Raw genomic sequence first — 11,120 nt, forward strand, 5'->3', positions numbered from 1 at the left:
GATGATGGATGGATGGATGGATGGATCGGATAGATGGATGATAGGTAGGTAGACAGATGATGGTTGGATGAATAGATGGATTGATGGATGGATAGATAGATGATGGAGTGATGGAGAGATAGATAATAGATGGATGATAGATGTTTGGATAGATAGATGATGGTAAAACAAGTGATAGATGGTGGGTAGTTGCTAGGATGACGAGTGGATGGGTAGACAGTTCGGTGACCAATTGACGGACACAGAGGACGGGTGATGGATAGATGAGGACTGTCTTGGACCAGTCAGTGTGACCCGTCCTCTCCAACCACTCTGTCAGCTCAGGGCCAGGAAGGGACGTACACCAGGACAGAGCAGGCCCACGGCCCCTGGACTCTGGTGAGCCCGAGGTCCCGAAGAGACAGGTCCCTGCGATCCCGGGTCCAGAGGGCAGAGCCACTCCTGTCCTGCTGTGGGGTCCCGGCTTCCCTTTGCAGCAGCTCCTCCAGGCCTCCAGTGGGTGCGGCAGAGACGGGGCCTCACTGGCTTGCCGATGGTGCGGGGGTGTCCTCCCAGGGCTCCTCAGGCCCAGGTGCTGCCGGTATTTCCAACCCTCGACTCTTGGTGGCCACACACAGACGTCCAGTGACCCGGGCGTGCTTCCCTGGGGCGTGGCAGCGGAGCCGTGCCCCACAGGTGCACCCGGGGACGTGGTTGCCCAGGCTGGCCCAGATCAGGTCACTGGCTCCCTGGCAGGCCCCCTCCCAGGCTCGGCCCCGACCCATCCCCCGGGGCTCGGTCCGAGGGGACCTGCTGGAAGCCCAGCCGGCACCCTCACTACTCTCGGGAACGTCTGGGGCGGGGCTTACGCACAGGCTCCTGGCAAGCAGACAGGGCAGAGAGAGCGTCTGCCCCGTCCCTTCCCGTGTCCCTGCCCTGTCCTGACACAGAGGCGGCCCTGCATCCTGAGGTTCCGTCTCCGGACCCCCGTGCGGACAGGGGGCTCCTCCTCAGGGGTCAGCATCCTCGGGTGCATCCAGACCCTCGCTCCTCCGTCGGCCGACCTTGGGGCCGCTCCACGGGGTGGGCCAGGTCCAGGCGGGGGCGGAGGAGACCCGTCCTGGGAGAGCTCCCCTTCCAGCGGGGGAGCAGAGGTCAGGAAGTGAAGGAAGGAAGGGCGGTTCCAGGTCAGCCCAGAGTGGCTGCCAGGTGGGTCCCAGGGTGGGTCCCGGGATGGGTCTCGGGCTGGGTCCGGAGCTGGGTCCCACGGGTGGCAAGGAGCAGAGGCCTGGACCGAAGTCCGGGAGGCACATCCTGGTTGGCGAGCCGCACGTGCAGAGGCCGGGTGCACGCTGACCCGGCCAGGGCTAAGCAGGAGGCAGGAGCCCCCGGTGACCTCAGCTCCTGCCTGCAGCCGCCTGGCCAGGCCAGCTGACCGGTGACCGGCACACGGGGGGGGCACGGGAGATGGCCGAGCAGGCGTCCCTTGGCCCACTGCCCACTCAGCCACCCTCGGCCTCGTGCTGAGGCCCAGCCAGCTGCCTGTAGCACACCGATCGTCAGAGTGATCCCAACACCCTGAGCGTGCCGCCCAGATGACAGGAGCCCTGCTGGTCCTGAGCGTGGGTGGACGGCCGGCCCCCGGCAGCCCTGGAGGCACTGCCTGAGGGTCCCGCCCACACGGGCCCCCACGGGCCACAGGGTCTTGCAGACACGGGCCCCGGAACGAGCCAGCCCCTTCAGACGGCAGCTGTGGCCTCGACTCTGAGGGGTGGTTCCCCCAGGGAGGGGGCCAGCTGCTTTCCACCCCCAGCCAAGGCCGTGCGGGAGCGAGGCGGTGCCCACCTCCCCGAGAAGCTCCCGTGTCACCTGGACGCAGACGCTCCTGTTGGACTTGAGATACCGTATCGGTCCAGTCATCGGCCACACGCCTTGTACACGTGCGTGCAGCCCCGGTGTCATCCGTGCTGGGCCGAGCAAGCACACACCAGTGTCTGAGTTGCAGTCAGGCCTCCCGGGCCCATCCACGTGGGTCGCTAAGTGTATATACCGTGTGCCACGGGAGAGACATAAAGCCGTGTCAGCGGGCACAGGTCCAATCGAGGCACCAACGTCCGTAGCATTAATAAATGAGTGACGGGTCTGGCCGCGTGGATGACCTCCTGACATTCCGGGGGAAGCTGCAAACAAGGCCCTAAGACACGGCCCCTTTGCGTGCTGGGCTCTCGGGCCAGCGACACGGCAGGGTTATTCCCGGAGACGGCATTTGCCGCCGATCATGTGGTCGCTGTGATTTGCTGTTGGTAACAATGTCGTGTTTAAGTTCAGCCCTGTTCCACGGCCCCCGGTGGCGGTCTTTCGCATGGTTGCCTGTGACAGCCACCTCTCCTGAGCCCCTCCTGTCCCCTCTCTCCTCCCCGGCCCCTCTGGCCCCTCTCTGTCCCCTCTGCCCTCCTGAGCGTGCCCTCTGCACCCCTGCCCCTCCCTCCCCACTGCCCTCCTGAGCGCGCCCCCTGCACCCCTGCCCCTCCCTCCCCTCTGCCCTCTGAGCGCGGCCCCTGCACCCCTGCCCCTCCCTCCCCTCTGCCCTCCTGAGCGCGCCCCCTGCACCCCTGTCCCTCTCTCCCCTCTGCCCTCCTGAGTGCGCCCTCTCTCCCCTGTGCCCTGCGCAGGTCTGGATAGATGCCGCCACCCAGGTGTGCTTCTCGCTGGGCGTCGGCTTCGGGGTGCTGATCGCCTTCTCCAGCTACAATAAGTTCACCAACAACTGCTACAGGTGAGACCCGAGCGCCTGGCCCTGCCCCAGAGCCTTCCAGCTCCCAGCTTTGGAGAGAACGTGTCCCCACACGAAGGGAGGGAGTTTGCTGTTTGCAGAGCCTCTGAGCCAGAATGGCTTTTTAAGTGGGAACTAAAAGGCAGAAGTTACAGGCAAAATGTCGATTTTCCCTGTAAAGGAGGTACAGAGAACACACGAAGTGGCTCTTCACGCCCCCGGGAGGAAGCCCCTCCCACCCCCCCCCCAGGATCCCCCCCCCCCCCCCCCCGCTGCCCCTCCCCCCCAGTGCCCAGGCTCAGGCCCCCCCCGAGACCCCCCCCCCCCCACGACGAAGCGCCCACGTGTCTTCCCACCGGTCCCGCACCGAGGGAGCGGAGGCCCCAGACCCGGTGCAGGGCACCCGGGGAAGGCCCGGTGAGCTGCAGCCACATGCTGGACCCCAAATGGTTGCAGAAACCAAAGCAGGTTCATCTGGGACCTGCTTTCTTTGATCCTTATGGGGTCGTGTTTGTTTTCTTCGCGTCGTGGGGACAAAGACTGCAGTGAAAATACAGTGTGCACGGCCAAGTGGCCACACACGAGGGAGGACAGCCTCTGCCCAAGCCCACCTGGTCCTCACCCGGGTCCGGGCACCATGCAGCCGCCCCTCCTCCACTCTGGCGCCCGATGGGCTGCCCCTGCCCTGCTGTCCTCCAGCCCTCTCAGTCCCCAGCCTTCAGAGCGGGGCCCCCGGGCCGGCGGTACGGGCACCCCCACACTGGGAACCAACAGAAGTACAGCATCTGGGCCCCACCAGACCCTCCCCCTCAGAACCTGCATTTTACCAAGATCCCCCCGAGGCATCTAGGAGCCCTGCCAGACATGGCTGGGGACACCCTGGGCTGTCCGTTCTGCACCCCCGGAGTCCCAGCATTGAAGGCGGGCACCGTCTCACCTTCGGTGCCGGGACACGGACGGTTGGTCACCCCGGGGCCCGGCCGGGGCTGCAGCCTGGACACACCCGGAGCCTAGAGCTGCTCGGCCAAGGGTCCCGCCACCGCGAGCACCAGGCCGTCTGCGGTACAGCCCGTGGAGAGGCTGGCAGGGTCCCTCAGGGAAAGCGCCCCTCCAAAGCCACCTGCCCCAGACGCGGTACGTTAAGAACAATGGCAGGAGATTGTCGCTGCGGCAGCACGTGGCGGGGCTGTCTCGTCCCCCAGAGACGCGGTCATCACCACTTCGGTCAATTCCCTGACGAGCTTCTCCTCCGGCTTCGTGGTCTTCTCCTTCCTGGGGTACATGGCCCAGAAGCACAGCGTGCCCATCGGAGACGTGGCCAAGGACGGTGAGTCCCCCTGGGCAGGCCCGGGCGCCCCCAGCTCTGCCTGCTCCACGGCCCTGGCCACCCCACCCGGTCCTCCCAGCGTTTACCTCGCGCAGTGGGAGGGAGAGCCGGGGCCTCAAGTGCAGCTCACGGGAGTGTCACGTGTTCCAGAGCGGAGAACCCACTGTACTCGGTGAAGCGACGCTCCCGCCGCCCCGCTCCCTCCCCGCTGCCCACGAGCTCCCGCCAGAGGCCTCAGAGCTGCAGCACCAGGCTGTACCGCCCAGTCCCTGGGGTGGGACCTGGCACACAGCTCCCCCCTGGACCTCGTTTGCACTTCGGCGGGGGGCCCTGCAGCTCGGGGTGGGGTCCCTGAGCTCCTCCAAGCCACACAGACGGCAGGGCTGGAGAGAAGCCGGGTGGCTTGGGACAGATCTGGAAGGGATGCGCATAATGGCCGGAGAGATCCTGAAGTCTCAGACACACAGGGCAATGGAGACGCATGTTCCCAGCCCACGCCCCCAGCCGACCCGCAGACAGCAGGTGTGTGAGTGCAGAAGTGGCCACAGGGGGGTGACACGGGGAGCAGGACGCGTGCCCGCAGGCCGGGCTCAGGTGTGGGGTGCGGACGGGGCCCCCTGGGCATTTGTGGGGGCTGCCCGGTCCTGGCACACGGGTGCAAAGTCCCGGCATTGATTGGGTCGGTGCGGGACTCCAGGGGCTCCTGAGATCACGACAACCCCTCGCCTGCCCAGGACTGCCTGGCGGGTCAGCGAGGAGGACTCTACCCCTGCGCCTCTGTCCTGACCCCTCGCTCCCTCTGGGAAGGCACCTCTCCTCCTGGGGGCTGCTCCTCAGGCTCGGGAAAGCCCTGAGTCTCACTGACTCATTTCCTCCTGGGTCTTTTCACTCGAGTCAGGGGCAGGGCAGCTGCTCAGGGAGGGGAGGAGGGGAGCAGAGGGCCGCCCCGCCTGTGCCCGCCGCTGGCAGCCATCACCCCGTCTGGTCCTTGCGGCGCTGAGGCCTCAGACTGCCTCCGTGAAAGTAAGAGGCGGAGGTCCGGCCTTCCGGGACTGGCAGGGAGGTCAGGGGCTGGGCGTGTGCTTCCTAAGTCCACACTCTTTCCTCCAGGAAAAAAATCCAATAAAGGCAGGAGAAAGGGAACATACTGCAAATAAATACAGAGCGGTGAAATTTACTCACTGCTGCATTTATGCATTTCTCCTGCTTTTGCCCTTTTTTATGGGAAATAGTAATCGCTTACAGAACCCCCATTAACCCCTGAGCGCAGAGTGAATGTCTTCTATGCGTTTCCATGGCCAGCAAAGTAAATGTCATTTAGCTCTAATTCTCGAGAAAACAGGGTGAAATGTTAACTGAGGTTCAGAACTGAAAGGCAGAGATACCGACACCACGTTCAGTCGGGCTGACCGCCATCTTTCTGGGTCCAAGGCTTAAGGCATTTGGACTTCAGAGCATCTCTAATGAGCCGCCCCTCACCCCCATGCTGGGGACTGTGCCCCTTCCATGGGAACAGGAAATGCAGGGAAGCCCAGGTCTGAGCACGGGGTCCCACGCGGACCCTGGGACACCCTGGCTGTGGCCGCTCTTCCATTTTCCACCAAGATCCCTCAGTGCCCCAATCCCGTCAGCTGGGGCCCGCCACGGCCCTGCTGGAGACTGAAGGAAGATTCGGGAAGCTGTAAGTTATGTCCTTACACGCACAGGTGCAGCAGGTGTGCTAGTGCCCGTGAAAATAGTGAATTACCAGTTTCTCGTGGGAATATTTTTACTTTGGGATCATTTGAGACCACACCGCACTGAGTCTGGTTGAGTGCCGCACGGCTCCCATCCCTGCCTCCCTGCCGGCTCGGAGCCCACGGCCTCCACACCCACCCAGGCCGCACCCACCGGGTAAGAGGGCGGGAGTGTGTGTGTCCTGCACCCAAAGCCCCCTGCCGGGGATGTCCCAGAAGGGGATGATCCCCAGGGCTCACATGTGAGCAGAAACCTGCCCCTTCAAAGCATTCGCTGAGCTGGTATTTTCTATATTCATTATGTGGTTTTCAAAGATCAGACACAGGGCGATTCGTTGACACAGAAAACCGTTGACGTGATGTTACGGGTGCCATAGCGTGAGCGTGTTCGTGTGTGAGCGTGCGTGTGTGTACGCACATGCATGAGCGTGTGCAAGCTTTTACGTGTGTGGGCACATGTGTGTGGGCACGGGCATGAGTGTGTGAGCATTTTGCGTGGGCACACCCGTGTGAGCACACGTGTATGAAAACGTGCATTTGCGTTGGGGCACGAGTGTGTGTGTGGGTGCGTGTGTCTCCAACGTGCAAGGGAAAGCCGACCCGGAGGTGTCCCTGTGGTTGTCAGGGCCACCGGGCAGGTTGCCGGAGCCCCTCCCGCCCTGTCCCGTGTCGGTTCTGCCCCCATTTCCTCTGCAGCCCCCGCACCTGGCCCACCGAGGGACTGGAGGAACGTGGCGCGGGCCCCCGGGCTGATTTCGGGTTTCCATTTGCCGGAGTCCTGGGCCAGGCGCCCACCGAGTCCTCAGGAGAGAGGGCTCTTCCGGGAGAACGGGGAAGAAGGCGACGGGAAGGACCCTGCCCCCTCCCCGGGCCGGGGAGGCAGGAGGCTGCGAGCCAGTAGCGAGTGAAGGGTCTGCTTTCAGGGCCCGGGCTGATCTTCATCATCTACCCCGAGGCGCTGGCCACGCTCCCGCTGTCTTCGGCCTGGGCCGTGGTTTTCTTCATCATGCTGCTCACCCTGGGGATCGACAGCGCCGTGAGTGACCCCCCCCCCCACCTCGTGCACCAGAGGGGCCCTGCCCGTCACAGCCGGGTGCCCTCGAGGCCCCCCCACAGAGTCTCTGTGCTCACCCCCAGCCCCTGCCTGGCGGGAGGGAGGGACCCCACGACCGCTGGAGACCCTTCCGGAGGCGGGGGGGCTGGGCCAACTCCCCCTTCTTCCGCTCGGGGCCACCAGCCCCGCCCTGTGCCTGAGTCCCACAGACCCTAAGTGCACCCGTGCGGGGCCAGCGGCAGGGGCAGCACAGGGAATGGGGTGAGGACCACCCAGAGCCGGGGCCGGCCCCTCCTACTCACCGCTTTCCGGGACCCCTGAGCCCCCCGGGGGGGTGGACGCACCTGCAGGGCAGGGCAGCAATGGCGCCACAGCCCGGCCCCGGCCCACCGAGTATCTTGCCCGTGGCCCCGTGCGTGTGCGCGCGTGTGGGCGTGGGTGAGTGCGTGTGCGTGTGCGCTAGGGAGGCAGCACGTGGGCCTACAGGACTCCCTCGGGCTCCTCTGTCCCCAGTGCCTGCTCGGGACCAACAGCTGAGACCTCGGGGTCCCCATGGCTTCCTGGAAGGTGCAGAGAACCACGAATCCCTCCCTGTGTGTGGGTCACGGACCCTCGTCCTGGGCCCCGTGTCCCAGCCATCTGGTCAATGCCCGCTGGGTGACCACGGCCCCGGGCCCCACAGCTGGTGGGGATGAATCCCATGAACAGCACCTCCCGGAGGAAGTGGTTTCGACAGAGTAGGGCAAAGAGGGCCACCAAGTAGGAGGACGCTTGGAGGACGCCCCTTCGCGATGGCACACGGAGTCGGGGAGGTTGTCCCAGTGAGCACGGGGCCCGTGGCCACGCCAGGTCTCTCCAGGAACCAAACAGGCCGTGCTGTGGGGAGACGTCTGTTTAGAGTAGGCGGGCGGGGCTGAGGTTTCGTGGCGGTGCCACGGGTGGTGTGCTGTGAGTGCGTGGCCCACGTTGGCCACTCGGGGGTCACCGCGGGGGACGGCGTCCGCCCCCGGGTCCGCGTTCCAGTGGCCGAGGGCACTCGCACCCCGGATGCCGTGCGGCCCCCGCTTGTGTGCACACCCCGGGTGTGGGTTCGGTGGGCTTTGCATAGACCGAGGCCCGCCCGCAGTGCCGCACCCCTGCTGTTGCTGCAGATGGGCGGCATGGAGTCGGTGATCACCGGGCTCACCGACGAGTTCCAGCTGCTGCACCGGCACCGGGAGCTCTTCACCCTCTCCATCGTCCTGGCGACCTTCTTCCTCTCCCTCTTCTGCGTCACCAACGTAAGTACCGGCTGGCACTTGGCCTGACCATTCTCATTATTAGCCCTTGGGGCCGGACAGGGGGCTGGTGCCACCAGGCCAGACAGAACTGCGTGTCCGAGAGCCTCCCCCCAGACAAGCCGTGACTTGTAATGACGCGGGTAGTGTGGTCATACTCGGGGTAGTTGTGGTCACACGTGGGGTAGCCGCGGTCACATGTGAGTAGCCGCGGTCACACGTGGGGTAACCCTGGGGCATGTGAAACAGCCTCAGGTTACTGCAGCTCCCGGACGCCCCCCCCCCCCCCCCCCCGCCGCCACCCGCCGGGAAAATGCCTGTGGCTGAGTACCTGCCTGTTGGATCTGTGGGGTTGGGGGCTTGGGAGAGGCCTGTCCGTGAGGACGGGGGCTCCCTTCCCACGGAGGCCCTACTGTGTTTGGCATTTGGTTGCTTTTCATCTCTGCACCCAGAGCCCCAGGAGGGGAGGGGAGGGGAGGGGAGGGGTTAGAGGAGGGGAAGGGAGGGGGAGGGGCGGGGCGGTCCTTCCGGTCTCTGCACGGAAGGCACATCCCCGAGAAGCTGCGTGTGGACTGGTTTTCAGTGCCTGCAGCCGGCCTGTGTGGGGAGTAAGAACGTCTATAGGCCGAATCCACAGGCCAGGTGTACGTTTCGGAAAAAGCGTTTCTGTGAGCGAGGGTTCCGTGGGCGGGGCGGGGCGTGCCTCGCCAGACACCGCGAGCTGAGCGGGCTCTCCCCCTCTTGCAGGGCGGCATCTACGTGTTCACGCTGCTGGACCACTTCGCGGCCGGCACGTCCATCCTCTTTGGAGTGCTCATCGAGGCCATCGGGGTGGCCTGGTTCTACGGTAAGGACGGAGCCTCCGCCGGGGCTGGCTCTGTCCCTGTGCTGCCTCCTTTCCCACAAAGCCGCCTCGGAAAGGGGTGCGTGTGGACTCCCGGAAGCTGAGCGTCGTGGTTCCCATAGCGTCACCGAGGACGGGAGGCTGGGGAACCGTCCGCCGGGCGGGGTCGATGAGGACGGTTCGCCTGGATGGCGCGCACGTGCTTGCCGTGGTCAGAAGCTTTCAGTGTGGCCGCCTGATCGTGCCGTGCAGACGTCCTAGCTGGCCGCTGGCAGAGGAGGGCTTGTGGTGACTTGGGGACGCTAACGGCCGGTGGAGGTGAGGCGACCCACAGAGAAACAGGCCCATTCCTTCCTGGGGAGCCTGACCAGCGACGCAGTTCACCGAGGTGGGAGGTGATCGGAGGCTTCCAAAGTGCCACCGCCGCTCTCGTACCCGGCGTCCCCGCCGACCTGGGTGGCAGACCTCCCCGAGTCAGCCGCTGCCTCCTGAGTCCCAACTACGAGCCCCTTGTGGTTGGGAGCCGCTGCGGGGCAGGCTGCCCCCAGACCCCTCCCGGGCTGCCGAGCTGTGTCCCAGGGCGCCCAGGTGTAGTCGTGACAGCCACGGGCACCCGAGCTGGAGAAGGCCCTACCCTTCCCTGTCCCGGACGGTGGGGCCGTGGCGCTGGCCCCACCCACCTGGCCGGGCTTCTGAGGGAGTTAGCAGAGAAAGTTCCGTGCAGCAGGCGCACCTGTCCGTGACCCTGTGCGACTGAGTTAAAGGTCTGTGGTGCCACAGCAGGGCGGCTTGTGCAGGAGCCCCAGGGCCCCTCGAGGGGCACATCTCTGCCTCAGAGCCACGGACGCTTTGGCCTGAGGAGACACGTGGGCTTTGAGAGCCTTCCTGACAAGTAGCTCCTATTCCAAGAACGTTTTTCCTATTCTCTTTTCTACAGAAAAGGGAAACCTCGAACTCTGTGCTTTCATCAGCACCTGGAGTCAATGCTTTATCACTTTAAGCGGCGCTCTCTCCCCCACCCCCCAATTGAGCCTCGCAGTGGAAGAGAAAGCGCCTGAAACCCACCTCCGGTCACGAGCTCAGTGCTGGTGGAGGTGCGAGGGGCGCCGGGGACCGCCAGCTCCCCAGGCCTCAGGAGACGGAGTCCGCGTGGTTTCTCCAAACGGCAACTCACGTCCCCCGATCTAAGCGCACAGCCTGTGTTGCTTGTGTGGCTGCGTCGGTGTGCGGGGCTCTCTGCACCAAGCATCCCGAGCCGACGACCAGGTGCCAGGAGGGGCCGCGGGGCCAGCCTTGGCTCTGCCCGTCCCCGTTCCCCTGGTCCGTCCCCGCGTCTGGGGTTCTGATGATGGGGTTGGCGTGTGCGGAGGGAATTCCGAATGGAGGTGTCTTCTCGTGACACCCCACGAGACTCAGAGCAGCTGTGGTCGTAGGAGCAGAGGCCAGACTCAGGGAGGGAGAGGTCACTGTTGAGGTCTAGAGAAAGTGCCAGTTCGTTAGGCTTCCAGCAACAGCTTTCCTTAAAAGATAGTGATTGTGGACGTAGGCTGGCACACCATCCAGCCTCGAAAGGAAGGACATCGTGACGCCCGCTGGGGGGCGCCATGCTGAGCGAGACAAGCCAGGTCAGAACGGGCGGGGGAGGGGAGTCAGCACTTCATGGGGTCAGAGCTTCAGTGTGTGTGTGGGGGAGGGGGTGAGGTTCTGGATACGACAGTGGTGACGGCTGCACAGCAGTGTTGAGTTAATGCCTCTGAACTCAACGCTTAAAAATGATTAAAACAGTCAATTTTACGTCATGTATCTTACCACAGTTTTTTAAAGGGAAAAAGGAGCAGTTGAGGCAGAAAGGCAGGGACAGCGTTGGGGCCTCACACGTGTCCCTCGGTGATCATGATGGTAGAGGAGCCAACGTCACCCGTGTCACAACAGTGAACGTGCATGGGGACCTTGGCCAGCAAGACCAGTGGGCGGTGTCGAGGGGGTGGGGTGGGGTGGGGAGGGGAGCACCCCGGCACAGGCCCAGGGGGGTGGGAAGCACCCCAGCACAGGCCCAGGGGGTGGGGTGGGGAGCACCCCAGCACAGGTCCGGGGAGGGGGGTGGGGAGGGGAGCACCCCAGCACAGGCAT

General features: G+C 64.6%; 1 protein-coding gene across 1 annotated transcript in view; it reads left to right on the forward strand.

Annotated features, from left to right (window-relative positions):
• Positions 1-11,120, forward strand: part of SLC6A3 (solute carrier family 6 member 3) — a gene marked incomplete at its 5' end in the record, with an annotated part of 29,957 nt that overhangs the window by 10,916 nt on the left and 7,921 nt on the right. Inside the window, 5 exons of the mRNA XM_049648308.1 lie at positions 2,652-2,755; positions 3,955-4,079; positions 6,739-6,851; positions 8,021-8,149; positions 8,894-8,993. Coding sequence (XP_049504265.1) covers positions 2,652-2,755; positions 3,955-4,079; positions 6,739-6,851; positions 8,021-8,149; positions 8,894-8,993 — 571 coding nt within the window. The remainder of the gene's footprint in view (positions 1-2,651; positions 2,756-3,954; positions 4,080-6,738; positions 6,852-8,020; positions 8,150-8,893; positions 8,994-11,120) is intronic.

Source organism: Panthera uncia, assembly GCF_023721935.1.
Source record: "Panthera uncia isolate 11264 chromosome A1 unlocalized genomic scaffold, Puncia_PCG_1.0 HiC_scaffold_17, whole genome shotgun sequence".
NCBI lineage: Eukaryota > Metazoa > Chordata > Mammalia > Carnivora > Felidae > Panthera > Panthera uncia.